The sequence below is a fragment of the Aulonocara stuartgranti genome, assembly GCF_965226115.1.
Source record: "Aulonocara stuartgranti genome assembly, chromosome: 20".
NCBI classification, from domain to species: Eukaryota; Metazoa; Chordata; class Actinopteri; order Cichliformes; family Cichlidae; genus Aulonocara; species Aulonocara stuartgranti.
The window spans coordinates 2,308,133-2,329,014 of record NC_138956.1 but is presented as its reverse complement, the minus strand read 5'-3'; the positions used below and the strand labels follow the sequence as shown (position 1 = coordinate 2,329,014).

At 43.2% G+C, this 20,882-nt stretch overlaps 2 protein-coding genes across 8 annotated transcripts in view; one reads left to right on the top strand and one right to left on the bottom strand.

Annotated features, from left to right (window-relative positions):
* Positions 1-16: 16 nt before the first annotated feature.
* nr1d4a (nuclear receptor subfamily 1, group D, member 4a) lies at positions 17-14,299 on the bottom strand. 3 transcript variants are annotated; one of them, XM_082519445.1, is made up of 8 exons: positions 14,101-14,299; positions 5,818-6,123; positions 5,629-5,717; positions 5,377-5,521; positions 2,338-2,921; positions 2,061-2,246; positions 1,710-1,920; positions 17-1,599 (listed from the first exon to the last, which is right to left on the bottom strand). In XM_082519445.1, exons 1-8 carry the CDS (start codon positions 14,144-14,146, stop codon positions 1,403-1,405), a joined length of 1,764 nt encoding a protein of 587 aa, XP_082375571.1. In that variant the 5' UTR covers positions 14,147-14,299; the 3' UTR covers positions 17-1,402. The 3 variants fall into 3 exon arrangements, with proteins under 3 accessions (XP_082375571.1, XP_082375572.1, XP_082375573.1); XM_082519446.1 differs by lacking the exon at positions 14,101-14,299 and adding an exon at positions 6,495-6,888; XM_082519447.1 differs by lacking the exon at positions 14,101-14,299 and adding an exon at positions 11,585-12,071 and having other exon boundaries at positions 18-1,599.
* The window catches only part of rarga (retinoic acid receptor gamma a), a 53,052-nt gene continuing 33,915 nt past the window's right edge, over positions 1,746-20,882 (top strand). Inside the window, exons 1-2 of one of the 5 annotated variants that reach the window (XM_082519449.1) lie at positions 1,746-1,845; positions 13,780-13,872. The gene's annotated coding sequence lies outside the window, so the exon portion shown is untranslated. The other 4 variants (XM_082519450.1, XM_082519451.1, XM_082519448.1 and 1 more) reach the window with 4 other exon arrangements.

Sequence of the window (20,882 nt, the reverse complement as noted above, 5' to 3'; positions counted from 1 at the left end):
CTCAACATAGCCTATGTTTCTTTTCTAAACTGATATTTCCCACACAAATGTTTACAAAAAAGACACAGAGGCAGAATAATACATAATTCCAACTTTATATCATTGTATCATTTCTATTTAGGAAGAAAAATGTACAAAATGTACAAGATGTGCTCAATCAGCCATAATCAAACAAGCAAACAGTGAGATGACCAATCAAATTAGATCTCTCACCCAAAGAAAATATTTCTTGTGTTTGTATGACAAACATTGGGGCCAGAGGAAGGGTGCATGTGGAGTGAATGCTGGTGATTTCAGGGATTATGCTGGTTTGTTACATCATCTAATATAGCAGGAGGAGTGTCTAAGATGTTTGAGAATCCCTACTACACATTCTCCTGAGCAAAGCTCCCTTGGCATAGCCAGATCCCCACCAAATACAGGAAGGTCATTACATTCTTCTTCATTACACCAAACTCATATGTCTGATCCATCATATCAGTTCAATAATCGATACATCAACATTGGGTAACATAATATTTACAGCAACAAAAAATAAACACAGGAACTACAAAACCCCATGTGCACTCCATCGGTCTAGATGTGATACGGTACAGTGACAGACATTATGTTTTTGTGAAATAATATTATAATCGTGCTGTCTTATCACGATGACACATTTAAATTCAAGGTGAGCCAAATGTTTTCTGGAAGGTTAGTCAAAACTTAGAAAGAGACTGCATCCTGTCATGTGCAGGTTAAAGCAGGGATCCCATTCCAGTACTGATGCAGATGGCATGTTTGTAAAACAGTGACACACAAGTGCCTTAACATTTCAGGTATCACTATGTATTATATACAGATTCCCTTTTTCTTAAACACAAACTGACACATGGTCAATCATTACCAGTGGTCCCTAAGTAAAAAAAATTTCATATACAACATCCATCATTTAGCGGCTGCTTAGTGATGGTCTGTTAATACTGTATGACTTGCGGAATAAACAGAAGTGAACTGGCTTTTATTCTTAAGTATACAGGATATAATGAGCAAGTGCACAAATGATTTTTTCTTTTTCCAGAACGGTGCTAGTAACTCTACACAATGATTTAATCTTTTTCTTTTTAACTGAACAATGTCTCTCAAGTGGTGTGGAAGTTTATGCGTGTACATGAGTTTGTTTTTATTGTATTGTATTTTTTCCTCTCAAAACATTGCATGACGATCAACAGCAATTCAAAATATGTATGTAGCCCTCATTTATCCTTTTCAAAACAACACTCATCAATTGCACAATTCCTTGTTCCTCAATATTGAAGGAAGTCCTGCCCTTGGAAGATAATATCTGTATGTGTGTATGTACTGTGTATTTTTCTGTGTGAAATAGTCTTTTTCCTGTGCAGTCTGTGAAAGAGGGGACTTCTTAAGGATCAATGCGAAAGGCCAACAGTTTGTCAGAGTGCAGGTTGTTGAGGGTGCGGAGGTCTGGAAGGCGCAGAAGCAGCTTGGAGAAGAGGGTGGTATCATCTGGACGACGGCGAGTGATCAGTGAACGCAGGGCGCGGATAAGGCCCTCCTGTAGCTGCTCCACGGCCCTCGTGTCCGAAATGCCGGAACGGTCTGAGGAACACAGAGCATACCGGTGTGAGTGATTTGAAACAGTTAGCACGTTGTGGATTCATTATCGAACTGTCACTGCGGTGCAGCATTTGTAACTGTTGTTCTCTAACCTGCAGAGACCAGCACCACGGCCATGAAGAGAGCCATTTCATCAGGCTCTAGTCCCAGAGAACTCAACTTCTCACTGAATTCAAACATTGCATCCAGCAGAGAGCCCATGCCCAAGGCACGCAAAGTGGGCAGCGGGTAAGTTTGGCCATTCAGGAATGTCACTGTATGCTCCCCAGCATTGAACAAGGTGCAGAACCTCACCATCAGAACCTTAACACGCAAGAAATGGTGAAAAAAGACGAAAACAAAAAGATAAACGTGAGACAAATGCTTTAGCCAAAAACACATCTGGACACATTATGATGCATTTATCATTACCAAAATGTATAACTGAAAATGTATGTCATTACCTGGAAGGTGCCTGATTTTAGCAGCATGACCTGGTCCTGTTGGCTAAGCTCCTGAAATCCTGGGATGCCTTTAGCAAATTCTACAACCTCCTTGACAGCAGGGGTGAAACACTGAGAGAATGACTCCCATATCTCCTGACTTGTGCGTTCTGCCCCTGACACAGGGCACGCGTTGAGAGGACAGGCCTTTGAAAAGACAAAAAACATCAAGTCATAAATAGCTTGTCGAATAATGAATCATACAGCAGTCCTAATTCAGCGAGCGTCTTGTACTTACCAGCACTTTAGCTCCTGAAGCTAACTTCCATGGGCAGGAGGGCTGATTTTGGGTACTGCCTGCAATGCGGAAACTGTCATGATTGGCAGAGCTTCCCCTTTGAGGTATTGTAGCATTTGACTTGTTGTGATTCTGATTTGATGACACTAAATAGGTATACCGATTGCTGTCCATATTGTTAAATGCAGGTTGGTTGTGATTAGAGGAGACTGGGCATACACTGGCGGGGGTAACTGGGCAAGACTGATAACTCTGAGCTGAGGAGGGGTGAGATGAAACTTGAGGAAAATTGCCATCCTGAGAAAAGGGAGATGTGTTGTTGTTGTTGTTGTTGGAGATGATGTTGCCTGACTTGGATGCTCGCTCCTGGTTGCTGCTGTTGCTGGTGAAGATGTCACGATAGGCTCTGGAAATGGCTCCAATGGCCTCTTTTGAGGTACCGTCGTCTGTGCTGGTGGGATTTTCCCTCACTGAAGGGGAGTCCATGTCCATGGCAGCCGACTCATTTAGGCTGTTCATGTAGCTCTGCATCTCATCCAGAAGTCGCTGCTTCTCTCTCTTAGGGATACGGCCAAAACGCACCGCTAAGGAAGATACAAGCAGAAGAGAAAAGGTTAGGTTCCTGTCACCGACAGCACGGGCAATCCCAGTAAATGTTTGTTTTGTGCTTTTCATTTCTCCGTTCTTGTCTTTTTCTAAATAAATGGTAATCCTTTTTCTTATTTGATCAAATACAATAATCCAAATCAGCAGCTCAACAACAACGAAAGTTACAAATGAATTCATAGATTTATTCATTTTTATCAAGAGATAAAAACTCGCAGCTTAACATGCTTAAACTGTTTACAGTGATTTCAAGGTGAATCACACAAGTGGGGAGATGAAAATTTCCTTTTCTTCATCCATACCCCCCCCCACCCCCTTCTCACAGTAACCATCAGCTGGAGAGGCTATTTATAGACCCCCTGCTGCCATCTGCCTCATCCTCTCCTCTATCCACCACTATCGTCTTCCTCTACTGCTCCCTCCCTCCATTTGTAAGTAGGGCAGTGGGGCAACATCGGCATGATGTCACTGGCACTGAGATCGTGAGAAGGAGAAGTATGAGAGTGGTGGGCTTGAAGAGTTGAGGAGACAGAAGTGAGAGCATGAAGAAGACTGACACGAGGGATGGCGATGCTGGAAAATGACTGTGTGTGCGTGGCGCTCCTGTTGTGCAGTCATACTGTCAAACTGTGAGGACTTGCCTCCCTTTTGGGGACAAAAGTACTCATCATGTAAATCATATAATTATAAGGTCAAGATTTGACTAAGGTGAAGGGAGGATTAAGGTCTGAACCGAGCAAGTTGTGGTTATTGTATTCTCTATTCTGGGTAGTGCATGTCACCAGGAAGCGAATGCAAGTGAAGAAGTGTGTGTTAGATAAAAATGGTACATCTTCAAAGACTTGAAAGTAGAGCACACGCGATTTCTTTTATAAAGCATATAAGTGGTATAGTGGTGTATACATATATGTATTTATATATATATCAGTTGCATACTGCATACAACCACAATTTAGAATAAAAAACAGAATGACAATAACTGTGCAAAACTGAGTGATCAAGAGTAGTTGTAGTAGTAGTTTGCAGGATATACTAAAGAAGCTTTTGTAATCTGCAGAGTAACTTGATGAGGATGTGGCCAATAACGTAACATGAGCTTAATCCCTGTCATCATGGTTTAAAAAGAAGCAAATGCACACTACTGAGCTGCATATGCAAATTATGTTGAAAGGCATTTTAAAATCTAACCAGAAGGAAGAAACCTAAAGAAACTTTCCTGTATTCTGTCTGATTACGGGAAGAAAAGTGTGCCACCATGCCAACGGACTTCAATATTTGCCTATATTGCAGCGCCAGAGTCACACAGCTGCCTGGTGTGAAATCAGGGTGTACTATTTATTGTGGGCTGCAGTCAGTTGCCTGCGGTTTTCCTGTTTTCGTAATGCTTGAAACTGAGCAAAAAGGGGTTTCTAGGTTGTGGTCCTTAACGCATTCAAAAATCTCCCGTAAGAGGGTCAACCTGAATGTTCTCTCATTTGGATGCATTTTGCCACCGTCTTTTTTTTTCTTTTCTTTGCTGTGCACCAAAAGTGTCAAGCACATGCAGAAATAACACTAACCTCTTTACTAGATTAGGCAATGCAGAGTACTGGAGGGTGGAGATAAGCAGAAACCATACTGAGAGGAAGAAAACAGGCAAACTACACCAAGTAGGTCATGATGTATGAGTACACTATAGGGCTGATTCTGTATTGTTTTTCTAGGTCAGCCCAACTGTTTTCTTAATTTGTGGTGATAGGTGATCAATCACTGTTCAGCTTTCAGAGCCAGAATGAGGTGAAAGGAGTGTTACGCCTGAAAAATTCTGTCATAACGATGGTTTCTGCATCCCTTGCTTAATTGTTGCCCTGTCCCTTATTAATTGCAGTAAGATGTTCTATGGGCATACACAAGGTAATCACGTTGACCCTGTTCCAATTTCCTAAAATAATTCCTGTGTTTGCTGCAGTTTTCCCGATGATAGATAGCTTTAGGGACTTCAAGGTTCCTCTACTCATAAATCACTGTCTGAGGGAGAGATGTAAGGGGAGCTGAGGGAACATAGTGGGTACATATAAGGGGGAGGGGCTGCACTGAACAAGAGCATAGAGGTAGGTGTTGGTGGATGCTGCAAAGGGCAGCAGAAAGACACTTAGTAACTTAAAAAGAGTGATACAAAGCCAGATGGTACTTACAGGCAGTGCAGTGACAAAGTAGGAGGGCAAGACAGGTGCAAGTCTTCCTACAAACTGAGTGACTGAGCTACTGGCATGATGACCTCAAAAGTCTTCCTGCATTACATTTTTCACTCAGACCTACATATCAGTACTGCACCACTTTCTGTGTGCCCATTTCCCTGCTGCTTTGGCTAATCAGAGCACTGTGGTATTCTGGCAGAAGAGCGAGAGGAGAAATTTCAGTAAAATAAAATAAAAATATGTCAGGATGTCTCACCATCTCTTGACATGCCGACAGAGAGGCATTTCTTGAAACGGCAGTGCTGGCACCGGTTCCGATTCATCCGCATGATCAGACAGTTCTCATTCTTCACACACATCTTGTAGTTGATGTTTTGCTGGATGCTGCGTCGGAAAAACCCCTGACACAAACAGACATGTTTACATGTGAAACCAGGGCACAAAAAAATCAACACATATATGAAATATTCCACAGTTTTTTCACATTTCTTTCTGATTATTGCCTTACCTTGCATCCCTCGCATGCATGCACTCCATAGTGGAAACCAGATGCAATGTCGCCACAGACTTTGCAAAGCAAGACCATTCCACCTGTCTCTGAGGAAGGAAAGTGAACTGTGAGATAAGCTGCAAAAACACACACATACGTATATGAAGGAATAAATATTTATGCATATCGATAGTTAGGAAAACTTACTGGTGAAAGTTCCCGGGAATCCGCATGGCCTTTTCCCCGCAATGGGGTGTGCATAGGAATGCTGTGGAGTAGCTGCTGGTGTTGAGGGGCCACTATAGACCTCTGGGAATTGGAACACCAGTTTGGAGGATGGAGTGTTGCACCCAGCTGCCCTTTGTTTCAATGCCCCAATCTCCGTGAAGGTAACCTCCTCTGGAGATGAGGGCTGGGAGTGTGAAGAAGGTGATTGTGTCTGGTATCCACTGGAAGGGCTGCCAGGGCTGGGACTGGCACTGCCAGAGGAGCCAGCATACAGGATTACTCCTCCTGAAGAGAAAGAATGGAGATGTTCACATAAAAAGACTTAAAAAAAAAGCGCCTTGTTTAAATTTGGCTGGATTAGATGATTTATAAATTAAAAAAAAAAAAAATCTGGCTACCCATAATTGCTTAGAAAACCTGCAGGGCTACTTTATAGATGTGGATGTGTTGTGATGTAATGTTGCACAATCTGTGGACAGCGGCTCTGAGTATCTGCAGCGACGTCGCTGCACGCTGAGAGTAATAGGCGTAATGGTGCGCTCAAGAGGATAAAGTGGGCGCTAAAAAGACTGCCGATGGCACAGCAACGAATCAGAGAGACGTACACTAGAAGAATCACTTAAAAATAATTCTTGCGTCATGCAGTCTTAAAGCACCTGTAAATATTAGCGGATTCTTTTTTGTCATTCAACTGTGGCTGTTTCCGAACTTTCGTTTCTCTCTCGCTCTCTCACTTCTAGTCAGGCGTTGTGGATGAGCGGAGACACGACCTCACGTGTCTGCGGGGTCTGCTGCCTCCTCCGCTCCAATAATAGCCTCGCTCCCCTGGCACCGTGCCCAGCGCCAGCTAACAGCACGACACCTGACCGCCGCCTCACATGCGTGGACTCCTGACACGGTTACTGGCCGAACCAAATCCGCAGTCTCGTGTTGAAATCTAACACAATTTGAAGTCAGATCTGTGTTTATAAACATACGCTGAATGGGACAGCCCCCAACCGCCGCCACCCTCACTCACTGAGCGTGAGGTAGCAGCGAGCCTCTGCTACTGTCGTTCCACAGTAGAAGAATGTGAGTCACGTTTTTGTTTTCTGTTTTGTTTTCTGTTTTTTTTTTTTTTTGTGCAAAGGTAAAACCTCGATTTTGTGGTTTGGACTGCCGTAATAACAAGGCAGTGTGCAGCAGAGTCGACTAGAGACACATTCAAGATTACAAATTAGGCTCTGTACGCACTTATTTCAGTATTAAAAGCAGTCTAAAAAATATGTTTCCAACTTAAAACTCTTTTTTTTTTCAAACTTGCACATGCAGCTGAGAGTGGCACGCTGGTTTTCGCTGAATGTGCCTGGAGACCGATCCCTTTGCTGCGAACAGCATTTGTTTAGCGCAAATGTTTTGATAATCCTTCCACCAGCACGTGTTGGAGGATTTGTTGACTCATGCCAGAGTCATAGACAGATCCAGCAGACCAGACCTGAGCCTCACCTCCTTGTGAGCCTACACGCAGACAGTGAATGCCCAGCCCACGCCGACTCACTCCACCCAAACACATTGCATGTCCACCTGAAGACTCACATGTACAGTAGCCTTGTGTTTATGAATGACCCCCTCCCGAGCCACTGTACTGTGAACGCTGTTAATGAATAATCCGTTTCTGCTTTTGAATAGTGGTGCAGGAAGTGTCCAAGCAGGCTGTGAAGTGCTGCTGTAATTCATTTCTGTTCTACACATAGATTTTCGTTTAAAAGATAAAACTCTATCTTTCATCTTATGCAAATAGTCCATTAGGAGGGTTATTAAAGATCTGTAATACATACAGGAATGTATTGATCTACTGATTGCAAACACAGGTAATGCAACTCCTGCAAGGCTACATGCCATATTAAAGCACCTGAACCAAACTCCAGTTTTGTCTGATCCTGTGCCTTGCACAGGATTTCCCACGTACTCAGAGGATTTCCATGCACCTTGCTACAACGTGCACAAGATTCCCACAATTCAGGTCAACGCAGACAGCATCAATTGAGGACGCGGTCACTGCCCATCTTAAGTTTAGTGTACCCGTGCAAACGCTAATCTGCCTGGGACCAGAAAGCAGGCAGAGAAACGTGAGCACTGGATCCTCCACAGGCGGTCTCTCTCTCCCTTCTGTTTCCCTCTTTATCTCTTACTTTCACTGGCTGAAGTGGATAGAAGCACAGTTAAAGTGACTACAGTCATAATTTTTCCCCTGGGGGTAAAGTTTCTAAATATAGATCCCGACTTTCTGGGAAAATATTTTTTTTATTAGTATTATTCTAAAACAGAAAATATGCAGGTCTCTGCGGCCAATGAAATGAGTTTGTGCTATGCTGAACACAGTTTCTACTTGGGTTGTTTGCAGAAGACTTTGTTACCTCGGGCTCGTGAAAGTAGGTCAATATCGCAGGAACTTGATAGAATTGTGTCTATGTGCCTCTAGCAGCTCTCTCGAAACTGGTGCCGCATCACACAGCAGCTCTGGCTCATGCAATTAAGAGGGCGAGCTGTATTAGAGTATCACAGTGGGTGGCTATGGCCTATTTTAGAGACCCCAAGAATATGATTCGTCGTGTAACATCCTGTCTTGTTTCAGTCTGTTCTGTGGTCTTGATAAAGCGTCGGTTTCATTGCTATGCAAGCTTTCAGCATTTTAACAGTCACGTTCCACTCCAAACGCACGATGAATGCACGAGTGCCCTGAACCGATTCGTCGGGGACAGATGTTGCAGAATCAAAATCGACTCAGCTTTGTACCACACTGCAAGCTCGCACTGATTTAAATGAAAGGAGGGGGCGGTGTTCAGTAGAAGCAAGTGGTGCATGAGGCGGGGAAACGTGACCAGAGAGAAAAGAGTTAACGTGTGGAATTGCTGACCCACTGACCAAGCTCTGCCTCACCACCACCGCAGGCGGCATCGTCAACACAGAAGCGTCCGTGAGAGCGGGGTAGCGGCAGGAGGAGGGCCCGGATATCTCACGCGTCGCACGCGGCTCTGCAAGGGAAGCCACGTGAGGAGGGCTTTTTGACAGGGCTTTCACCGGGAAGATGTGAAGCGTGCGCTCCAGCCGGGAGCCAGAGCTTCTACAGTCCGCCAGAGGCTTATAATTAAAGAGCCAAATTAAATAGAGCAGCATGTTATGCGGCAGGGTGGTCTGACCGCGCACCAGCAGCAGCAGCAGCAGCAGCACAGCCGGGCGGTGCAACTAAGTTTAAAACAGCAGGGCGAAAACTGTGTGTCAGTGTGTGACCAGACCAAAGTATCTCGGAGAAAATTCGCGTGAAGATAGAAACACGTTTAATTCAAAATCCATCTGTTTGTGATTAGTCATGCCCTGGGATGTTAAATGTAATTGTTTTCTTTTATTTGGCTGAGTCTTAATTTATAACCAGAGGACTGGTTCACTTGTAACTCAGGTCAGCTGCACCACTCAGCATCTTCCATTCTGAGTGGTGCAGCGATACAGGCTGCTGACAAGAAATTGGCCTATATTGTGATAGGGCTACTCATATTTTTGAGGACACAGGTGTCTTACTTTGGGATACACATTTTTTCCTGAGTTTGAAACGTCTTCTAGCCTATTTATATGGCCTATTTTCCCCCCATACTTCAAAAATAATGGGGTTGGATTACTATCTAGCAAATGTTTAAGCACTGAGGACATAATGTTGACAAAAACGGGGCTTTTTGTCTGAATGTTTGTGCCAGTTAGTCAGCCTTAGCACCAACGCACTCTTTTACAGCCAATGGCGAAAAATGGTTTGAATACTTTAATGATGCTGAAAATATTGCAGAAGATCTCCACCAGGGGTGTGCCAGAGGACGGTTTAGAGAGGAAACTAAAGTCCCTGAAGTTAAGCAGTGAAGGGCATAGAACTTCTTCTTTTTCTCCAATTTTGCTTACACCATCTGGTTATCATTTGACGGCTAAATGCGAGCAAACATTGTAGCTATGTACTATTATAGTGCTACAGAGCTGTCATTGCAGGTGTCATAAAACGTTTTCTGACTTCCACACCCTGGTCCAACTGCCTTTAAAAAAAAAAAGAGCTGATGTGAATACTAATGTTGATAAATACTTTCCAATGCGTTCCCAACCATTTGTATGTTATTATATGCTCCAAATATTAGTTTTTACTGATTTATATTTCCCCAATAATTGGCCCTGTGTAACCTGTTCCAGCTGACTGTAGCCTACTCCCCTACATTATGTTTACTAGTATTACATAACAAGCCTGCTAAGCTATATATCGTGAATTTGGGTCTATTATTTGAGTTATAAGATCTTTTATGTATGAATAAATTATTGCATTAACCTTTGGGTGAATGCCTCCTTCACATGCAACAACTCACTCACTCAGTCTGTAACTCATTCTTCAACAGCCTTGGCAATTGGAGGCATGTGGTTATAATAATGTTTATAGCTTTGTTTAGATGACTGAACTCATAAATCTAATTATGTTTGGTCCCAATAACATTATTGAAATATTAAAGGTCAAGCCAATGTGGTTACCATTTGAAGTATTAAGGGCTACAAAATGAGGAAAAAGTGGGATGTCATTAAAGACATTTTATTTTATTAATTGAACAAATAAATAAGAAAAATATAAATAAACAGTTAAATAAAGATATAAAAACTTTTGGAAAAACCTTCTGCTTCACTGCTTCTGCCTCTTGGACAGACAAACAACAAAACTCAGCACCCCAATCTTTGTTTTTATCGGCTGAGTAATACTACAGCTAATATATGATTATTCATCTATTTACTCTGGCCCACTTTATCAGTGAAATCTCAAAGTCATAACACAGTTAGTGGGTTCGTTTCCAGTTCTATTGCACAGGGTGCGTCCATCACCTGTGCCAGAACGTGACCGTGGCTGTTGTAAATGATTCACCGTCAATTAGGAGAGGGAAGCAGAGAGCATGTGCACCCTTGACGGATCTCGAGAAAACGCTGCTTAATACCACTTAACGGATAAAGGTCCTTCCATTATCAGCCTTTATATTGTAGGCACTCCAGCAATGGCTTTGATAAAGGAAAACAGGCACGCCCCCTACGCCAAACAGTGTTTTTCTGCATGATATGACAGGGCTGCAGTTTAAATTCTGGCATGACAGATTATGATTACAGTGCCGGCCAACATACTGTAACTCCACGTGAGTTTGTTTTCGTGGGGAGAAACAGGAAGTGGCCAGCCTCCCTTCAGTCCCGAGCGGCTCACCTTCCCAGGCGTTGTTGCGCTCGGACATTTGAACGATGCACAGCAACGTCCTGGTAGCTTTGCATGAAGTTTTACTTTAAAATCGGGTTTTGTTTGACCTTTAAATTCACAGTCTTAATTAAAACCACTCAGCTCAGAAATGAGTAAAATACAAAACCCTCAAAATTAAAGTTCATCCACTCGTTGCTGCATGTAATGATAAAAAAAATCGCCACAAGTAAAAATGAATGAATAAATAAATAAATCAGTGGTTTGCACAATTATTAAAGCAGTGGGATATCGCATTTCTGTGATGTATTCATTTAAGCTCTGCTTCATTTCAATCAAAATCAGCTCTGTTTTACACTTAATAACACATTATGATCAAATCGAGCTGAATTGCTATCGTTTATTGATCGCTGGTACCAACATGAATGAATATCCATCAGTCGTTCAGTTCTAACTTTTGTCATAATCACCATTGCTAGACATTTGCAGCACGCCAAACATAAAATAGAATCTTACCACCGCCGGGGCTGTTATCCATTTCTCTCTTGTGGATGATTAAACCTCTGGATAAACTTGATAGCAGACCTCCGTGAATGTCACGTCACTAGACTGGAGCAAAAGTCTTTTAAAGGCAGACGAGAAAGTCAAAAAAGAGTTTTGCGCAAAACACCTGCTCCATAGAGCGCAAAAATAGGAAGCACTGATTGGAAAGAGTCCAGTGGTGGTGAAGTTGTTGTTTTTTCTTCTTCTGTAATCTGTAGGTGATTCAGTAGATGGCACCTCTTTTCTGTTAGATCTGAATTAGTCACACTGGTCTCCACCAATGATACCTGGATACCTTCTGCTCTCTGAGTACTGCACCTCTAGCTCTAGCGCGCGTGATGTTGCACGACCGAAGATTAAACTATTCTCACGAATTCCAGGAAAGTGGAGTCAGCATATCCTTGAACACACTGTCGGACTTGACACAAGCTGCACACCCACTGATACAAACACCCACATCAATCACGTTGCAGGTGAGTAGGAAATGTGACCGCCTTTTCCGTTCTCCCCAACTTGTGTCGTGGCTGTTTGTGTAGGATTTGGCTCACTCTTTGTATGTAGCGGAGTCCCGTCTCTCCCTCTCTCTCCTTCACGCTCTTGTGCGTTTTCATTGGCGGGGATCCGGGGCTGAGGGGAGTTTGATGCGCTTATTCGAGTGTGGTGTGTGTTCAGTAAAGCCACGCTACATGTGCGCGGTGCATGTGCCGGAGAGAGCGCTGCCCTACTGATACACATTTTATGCAAAATACAGAGCGTGTGGTGAGGAGGGATGGAGAGATTGGAGGATGGAGCACATGGACAAGAGGCGTGGCTCACCGTGACTGCTCTGACAAGCAGCGCCGCAAACGGATGGTAAACATCGAGACATGCCAAACATCATGCAAATGCCAAGTCCAAAGCGCATGTGCCAGGGGAAAATGTAGACGCGCGAGTGGACTTATGAACAACATGCTCATTGAGGAGACCACGTGCGAACACAAAGCATTTGTCAAAATTGGAATTTCAGCAAAATGTGGATCCTGTGCGCTTGTGATATATTCGCGTTTTGTTTTTTTTTGCCCGTGGCTTGCGTGTGAGGGTGAATTATTGCATCAATGCCTTATTATTGTTATTATTAATAGTTAAAATAAGTTTCTAAATTGGTTGGGGACAACAAATTGTCGATAGTGCAGTCGTTGAACATTAGCTTTGAACAAGCAGGCGCGTATGGAGGTAACTTGTGGAAAGCGCCCCTCGGTGGCAATTCAAAGCATTAACGCTTAACAAGTGTTTCAGATCACAAGCACAAATGCACGTGACTCCCGGTGATTCCACTGTGTAGAAAACCAGCCGTTCTACTTTAAAAAATGCCGCAAACACGTTTTTATTATTTGCTTAAATATCTAAAGTAACCCTAGACATAGGCTAATTTTAATAAAAACAAACGAGCCATCAAGTCAAACAAACATTTACTTTATTTCTAATTTATTCTTAACAACAACAACAACAACAACAACAACAATAATAAACGGATTTATCATGGATTTTATTATAGGAAGAAGTGTCTTGCTTTAACATGTAATGAAAATTATTTGACTATTTTGCTAACCTAAAAAAACCCTTTAGTCTTTCTCAGCAGCCAATCTACTGAGTTAATTGTTTTAATGGCCCTATTCGACTGAATGACTCTATTAGCCCAATAAGGAGAATGTTAACGTCGGAAAACTGTATTAAATAGCCTATTATGTTTATTATAAGATTGCACGAATGTAATAGTAGTAGTAGTATAGTAGTAGGCTAATAGCAAGTTTGCATTCCTTCAAATTAGATATCATTTTAGGCAACGAGGAAAAGTTTAGTATTTATTAGCTTCTGTAAGTTCACATTGAAGTGTTCTTTATTTTATTTTGACACGTGTACTTTTTTGTTGCTCACCTTTGTGGTGGTTTCCATCGTACTGAGCGGAAGTGTTGCTGCACTCCTCCCCTCGCACACTAGGTGGCGTAGTAGTGTCATAAATCTGTCCGCACGGTGGTTCCCATCGACGCCCCTGAAGCTGCTACCGCGACAGTGACCGACTGGCAAAGGATCGTAATCTGACAAATGACTGAAAGATCCCTGAAGCAGAGCAAACACCAAAGAGGACACCTTTAAAGACTGTAACTGACTTTGCTTTGTCTCCTTCACAGAAAACCTCTGTCTTCTTAGTTTCTGTGGAATAAATAAGCTCGCGTTGGAAGCCGAAGCATAAACTTCTCAAGGCCAAGAAGAAGAAGAAGAAGGTAAGACTGTGTACTTTACATAAATCATCTACCGCCGTGATTAATTGCATGTGTCTAAGAGTAAACGGAGCTCAAACGGCGTCAACCCGGGCGTGTGTTTACTGTATGTATGCGAAGACTCACGCACTCATCATTAGAACACGTTACGGCAGGGCACGGGATAATTACAGGCTGCTGAAACTGTTCGGGGACTGAGCGAGAGAGAGAAGTCTCTGCCAACATACACACCTGCAGAGAGCACTGCTCTGCCCGGGGCTTCAAACACAGTCTTCATCACTTTCTTACAGTCTTTCTGCCTGTGCGTACCTCGTCTGTCACCCGGCTCCCCACCGCCCACTCCCTCCCTGCCTCACACACACACACGTCTTGTTGCGTGTTATGTGAATGACGCCGGGTGTGCGGTAGATGAGAAGTTTATTCCAGAATGAACCACCAAAGTAGTCTTAGATTGACGTCCAGGATGGTTTATTGAGCTCAGAAATTTCCCAGTAGCAGAATGTGCGGAATTAGCCTCATGATTAGTTTTGTTCTGTTTCCCCCTTCTGTACAGAAATGCACAAAACTAAACCTTTGTCTGACTTCAGCATACTAAACATATGCCTAAGTGCTCAAGAAAAGGAAAACTTGTACTTTTTTGTGCACTCTCCCTGTGCAGTATTTAGTGCCCACGTTTCTCACAAGGGCAGTTTTATATGCAGGGAAGGAGGCATGGAAAAGAAGACCTTTCCTTTTGAGCTCACAGATTTGCAGTAATTACAGAATCACTTCCATATGTGGCTCTCTGGCTGCCTTCTGGCTGCCCCCACCACCCTTCTCTTCCCCACTGCTCTCTCTTTCCCTCTCCCCTCTTTCATTTGCATTCTCCCTAATCGCTCTTTTTTTCCTGCTTTTATTTTTTTATTTTATTCTTGGCTTTTCTTCGTGCACTCGGAGCATTTTCTTTTTTCTCCCTGAAAAACCACAGCTTAAACAAAGTTTATGATAATCAGAACATCCTGGCATTTTTGGCAAACAGTTGTGCATTTTGGTGATTCAATTAGATGATGCTTGCCAGAATAAAAAGAGCTTGTGTTCTTAGTATGAGAAGAGAAGGGAGGGGGGAGAGAAAAAAAGAGACATGGACCAGAGAGGGGAAATGTTGAAAAATACAGAAATATATAAAAGAAAAGGAGCTCAGTGAAGAATTTGAGAGGCAGGAGTGTGAAGGAGGGAGAGGTGGAACAGAAAATGAGGCAGGGAGAGGGAGGGCTGGAGTAATGCTTTTTGACAGAGGTGGGTTCAAGATGGGTTCATGGTGACATCATGGCTGATTTTGTATTTTTCTTTTTTTGAGGAAAGTATAGACAGGAGAACCGTTCACCTTTCATTGGACACACATGTTGGGGATCAGGCAGAGCGCTCATGTGCTGGCACACACGCTGGTAGCTGTGTCGACAAACTCTGGATGCACCCGAAGTTATGCGCAAAAAGTGCCGACACACACACACTTTTACCCCCCCCCCCCCCCCCCCCCTCTTATTTCTTCTGTAGTAGTAAAACAGTTTTTTTGTCTCCCTCTTGTCTCTGCTCAAAGCTTTTTGTTCATTTGTTTGTGTTAGAGGAGTTCATACTGGTATATGCCCTCCGGTCCCTTGCACATACATTTCTCCTTTGCTCATGAGTAACTCATTTTCCTGTGAGTAGTATTCCTCTGTGTATGTTTTTACTTCAAGGCTGCTGGACTCTAAATGAGCGCACTTTGCCAGGTGGGATGAATGAGCTCCTTCATTTCACAGGATGTGTGTATAAGACTCTAACCAAGAAAGAGCAGGCGTGCGTACATTTGTGTGTGCATAAATGTGTTTGTGCAAATGAGCTGCTGTGTGCCGTTGCCCCTGCGTCCCTTGCCCGTCTCAGCGCGGCACCAAACTTCTCATGACATCAATCTGAATGTGGGGAAATAGTGATCTCATCATAGGCATCTTGTTACTGATTGAAACCCGCCGCCACTGACACCGACTCCCTGCCCCCCTTCTCACCTCCCCACCGCCAATGCTCCCCTCAACCTACCCCACTCCACCACATCCATCTGTGTCTCAAACCGGCCCTCCATTTTTCTTTTTATTCCACACCTCTTTCTCTCACATTCCCTGTACTACCCCCCCATATCTCACTTTAACCCCTCTAACCTCACTTCCTCCCTCTCTTGCACCCTGCATCATCCCCCCTTTCCTCTTTCCTTTCTGCCCTTACTCCCTTTCCTCTGCCGGCGAGCCCCAGGCCTCTACTTCTCTGCTCCGCAAATGCAAATACGTGGAATCTAAAGTGGAAACACACGCCCGAGTATGATGTTTCCATGAATATTTCATATCTTCATAAACACACCCGGAGAAACTGCAAAGCTATGCGCTCAACAATGCCTGTGTTTGCCGGATGACTTCCTGTGAGGAATTGCCTCTCTGTGTTTGACTTCTTGTGAGAGCACACTGTGTTAGGATTGATGTCAGGGGCAGTGTGTTATGATGTCACGGGCTGAAGTTAATGATACGAGAATGGCAAGGGCCATAGGCCATGTTTCCAGTGGTGCCCAGAGAGAGAGATAGCACCCTGATCTGTCTTCATTATCCCCCCACTCTGCAGCCTCCCAGACACAATGATCATAAATCTCAGCCTGGAGCACACTTCACTGACACTGAAACACAAACACTAGTAACCTCTGACCTTCTCACTGCTACTGCCTACACACACTCATCCATGCACGCAGACACGGGTGCCCACACACTTACTGCAACTGCACAGTGCTCAAATGCCCCCCCCCCCCCCCCCCCCCCCCCAAGCTCACTGTCATAATTTAATAAGGGCCACAGCATGCTCCGTGCACCGCCACACACAATGCTCTTCATGCACTTGACTACACATTCTGACACAGATGCATGGTCTAAGTCGGCCTGATGGCTGCACACACACTTGAAAAGCTCATATTAGAATTGGTGATTTTTTTTAAGCATCCTATGGCTATATTTACTTTCTTGTTTTATATTACACAACTGCTGATTTAGTAGTGCTTCATAAACATTCAAGGGATTTCTATCAGCCTTAGTAGCCTCATAAGCAGCACATAAATCAAATATAAACAAGATAAAGATCAGCCAAAGTTTTTTTTTTTCTTTGCAGTGTGGCTTAGATCTGTGCTTCCTGAACATAAGGTTTCTGCAAAAAGGCAACAGTGCCTCTCGCCACTTATCCATTCATTCACCCTGATTTTGTACCGGCATCAGAAATGTCTGGAGGAACAGTTTGGTGGGCTACTGTAGCCCACATGTGTTCGTAAAGATCGAAAGCTCACAGGAATAACGAGAGTAAAGCCGAAAGGTTTTTTTTCCTCATTAGGATGGCTTGACTTTATCCCGCAGACATATTGGGGTCAGTGTGTTTGAGGATAAGATCTATCTCCGCATCAGGCCAGTTGCTGAGGTTTACAAACAGAATAGGCGGACGGCCGTGGATGTGCAGGTAGCTTTGGAGACAAACAGAAAAATCCACATGCTGCAATGTTTGGTAGTTCCGGTTCAGACCATGAGATTTATGAGCTTTATGAGATTCATGAAGTTCCCCAATGAAGAACAATAAAGGATATTTTTATTCTATTCTATCTTATTTAGGAGATTGTGCCGTGATGCATGGCCAACAGGCCTGAAAGTCACGACTTTAGATGAAGTTCCAGAGTAAATATTACACGTATAGGTTAGTTCTGATTTAATTTTGTTTTCAGTGTTGTACTTGCTTTGTTTAGACTAGCTGTTCCCTATCTGTTGTTTGAATGAAGTAGGCATGTAGTTACACTGACCGTATGTGGTTTGTTCTTCTTCCTTTTTTTCTCTTTGTTTTTGGGTGTGTGTGTGTGTGTGGGGGGGGGGGGGGTAAATCTGAGAAACCATAGTCGATATGAAGAGGTGCCTGTTTAGGTGCCAGTTGAGGTGTGCCTTCCCCTCCCAGTTTTGAGGTTTGAGGTGCTCCTCATAACCAAAACAACTTGAGAAACATGACATTCAGAAAAAAACAGGGCACACGCCCAGAACCACAAACACATAAACACAGATCTGAAACATATGATCTCATATGGAGAGAGGGGCACGTTCAGGGGCACACCCAGATCTGCTGCTGTCGCTGCACAGCCCTGCCATCTCACTCGTGACTTCCTTGCAGCTTATGTGCCAACGCTAGTTTCGATTCAGGAACCAAAGTGATATATTTAGAGAGATGGGTCTGCTTTTTTAAAAACACATTTTCTGCCTTAGAAAACAAAAAACAAAAAACCCAAACTATTCCCTATAAAGTTTGTCAGTAATTAGGCAAATGTCATGTATCCCCCCCCCCCCCCCAAAAAAAAAAAAAATAAATAAAAATCATGCCAGTCAAGGCCCAGTTCTGTTTTTTATTTAATCCCAGTGCCAAATGTTATTATATCAATTATTTGGTGTCCAATACTGGCTTAATGGGTTTCAAAGGGCTCCTCATGCTTGCTGTTTTAATGTTAAGTGCTGTTGTTGTAGCAGCATTAGTAATAGCAATAATAGTAGTAAGTTACTGTCTCAACTGTGGGAAGATTGGCACAGAAACATTGTAAGCAGTAAAACGCAGGCCAATGCAAATATGAGTCACACAAAAGGAGCACCTTCAGTGTGGGCCTGTGCCGAGCAGACAGTCCATTAAGATTGTTCCATAAATTGATCACACCAGGGATAAATTACATAGCGAAACATCATAGAAATTCTTAGAGGGATAAACAGATTGGCTCGCTATTAAAACAGTGTCTGTGTTAAATCAAAACAATATAAAGTGGATGATCTGTGTTCTTCGGGATACTAAAACATCCTCTCCTAATAAACCTACTTAACTTATTGATGAAACACAAATGATCTAAGATCACGACATGCGGTTCAGCATGCACAAACAATTTGTAGGTAAACTGACTCTTCAGCCAAGAAGTTAAGAGGTGGGGGGAGAAAATAATTCACCCAAGAGACAAAGAAGGGAGAGAGAGAATTAAAAACAGAAACTTAAGCTCTCTGGGCCCTTTTCTTCCCTCCAGGCATTTTGTGGCTTGTGAAAAAATGTGCTGTATATTTGAAGCGTCGGGGTCACGTGACAAAGGAAGGCTTTATGAATCAGAGTATAATTATTTCTAAGTGAGTGAGAGAGTGTGTGCCTGTATTTGGAGAGTGAAAGACTGATTTTTAAAAGGTAGAGACTGGAAAAGGAGGAGGAGGGTGGCAGAGACAGGGAGGGAGAGAGAGAGACTCACTGCTGCTCTGTCTTTGCTGTTAGAAGGACTCTGTTGAATGTGCACACATCTTTCCTCCTTTTCATTGGCTCGCTCCAGTCATCGGACCCTTTTGTCGAGTGCTTTATCTCCCCGTCTGCATCATCAGCTCGACATCTCGTAAGTAATTTGAACTTTAAAAGTTTAGAGTCGCTAACTTTCATGGATGCTTGCTTTTTATTTTTCTCTCTCTCTCTTTTACTGCTAACAGAGTGTGTGTCTGTGTGTGTGTGTGTGAGAGAGTGCATTCTCTTCTGAGACTGGTTCAGCCGTTTTAATTGAAGACAGAGACCGAATGTGCGAGACACTTGAGAGACTTTGAGACAATTAATCATTGTGTTACAAAGTCCGAGCAGATTTTCATGTGTAAACACTAAAACGTCCCCACACGTGTTTGTTTGGATGCGCCTGTTTCAGTATGTTTGCTTCTTTGTGCTTCATAAACACGAGAGCGACACAGAGTTTATGTGAAAACATACTCGAGCATGTGTGTATGCCTGCATGTGCACACATGTGCTTATTAGCGAGTGTTTCAAGTGTTACCCAGTGCCTGTGGAGCTCTTTATTATTAGCATATGTGTGCGTGTGTATGTGTGTGTCAGTGTGTACACAATTGCATGTGTTTGATGTGTATTCACTAGAGGAGTCACCAGTCCTTGACCTGTTTTTTTTCTCCATTTTTTATAACCACCATATGAACACTTGGAAAACACGAGTGTTGTTTTCCATATTTTAAACAACGGAGACTAATTCCTCTGGAGTGAGGTGTGCCCGTAACCCCGGTTTTAGTTTTGTGGGATGTTTATTAATTGTGCTCCCACAGTTATTTAGCTATGATGTCAGAGAAGATTATTTATTGATGCTGGCATCTGCGCTAGGTTAACAGGTTCAGCTTGTTACAGCCATGTGTAACACAGTGCATTTAATGCTGTGTGATCTGGATATCAGATAGAGTTCAGAGTGTCCTCCACAGTGTTTGGCTTTGTCGCTCCACTGGTGAGCAACAAAGCCACGGTAAACTGCCTTCCTTGAATCCCTTGGCTTTCCACCTGCTGACACTTGGCGGTGAACTGGATGTATTTCGCATGAGGAACAGGCTAATTAAAGTGAATTGGAAATAAACAGCCACTTGGCCCAGTGAGGGAGGCCTGCTCGAAGGCCAGTGGTTTCTATGTTTCCCCTCCGCTTTGGTCTATCAGTGTGACAAGTCGTGTTATCTGGAGTGGAAGAAGCCGAGCTCATTTCTGTGGCAGAAAAATGTCACAGCACTTTTCGCCTTCAGCAAAGCGCTCTTGGGCCTTATTCAAGGACAGGGTACCCATACAGAAGCAGCTTTACCTTCATGGTGCGCAGCCACGGCAAATTGCTTGTCTTCCATGACAGTTTGGAATCAATTATTAATGTGTTTGCTGTTTTGCACACCAGATAAGTGTGTGCCTTAGCTCAGTATACCTGTGTGCAGTGTTGCATCACTGGCCTTGAAAACATCCTCTCAATATCAATGTTGCTCACATGCTGTATCATCTGTCATTACTGATTAGTAGCATATACTGGTGCAATATGCTGTATTTCAATTAAAGCAATAACTTTAAAACTAATACATAGCAGATAATACATTTTATTACCCTGTACAGCTAGTGGTAATTTCTTTAGTTCTAAGTATGGTATACAGCAATAAAAGAATATTTTATGGTAAATGGCCTGTATT

Excerpts from the sequence above, each read along its gene's own strand:
- nr1d4a (XM_082519445.1), bottom strand. The coding sequence starts at position 14,146 with ATGAAGACTGTGTTTGAAGCCCCGGGCAGAGCAGTGCTCTCTGCAG. Across the intron at positions 5,718-5,817 it reads ATTCCCGGGAACTTTCACCA|AGACAGGTGGAATGGTCTTG; the intron begins GTAAGTTTTCCT and ends TTCCTTCCTCAG. Across the intron at positions 2,247-2,337 it reads CTTCAGGAGCTAAAGTGCTG|GCCTGTCCTCTCAACGCGTG; the intron begins GTAAGTACAAGA and ends GTCTTTTCAAAG.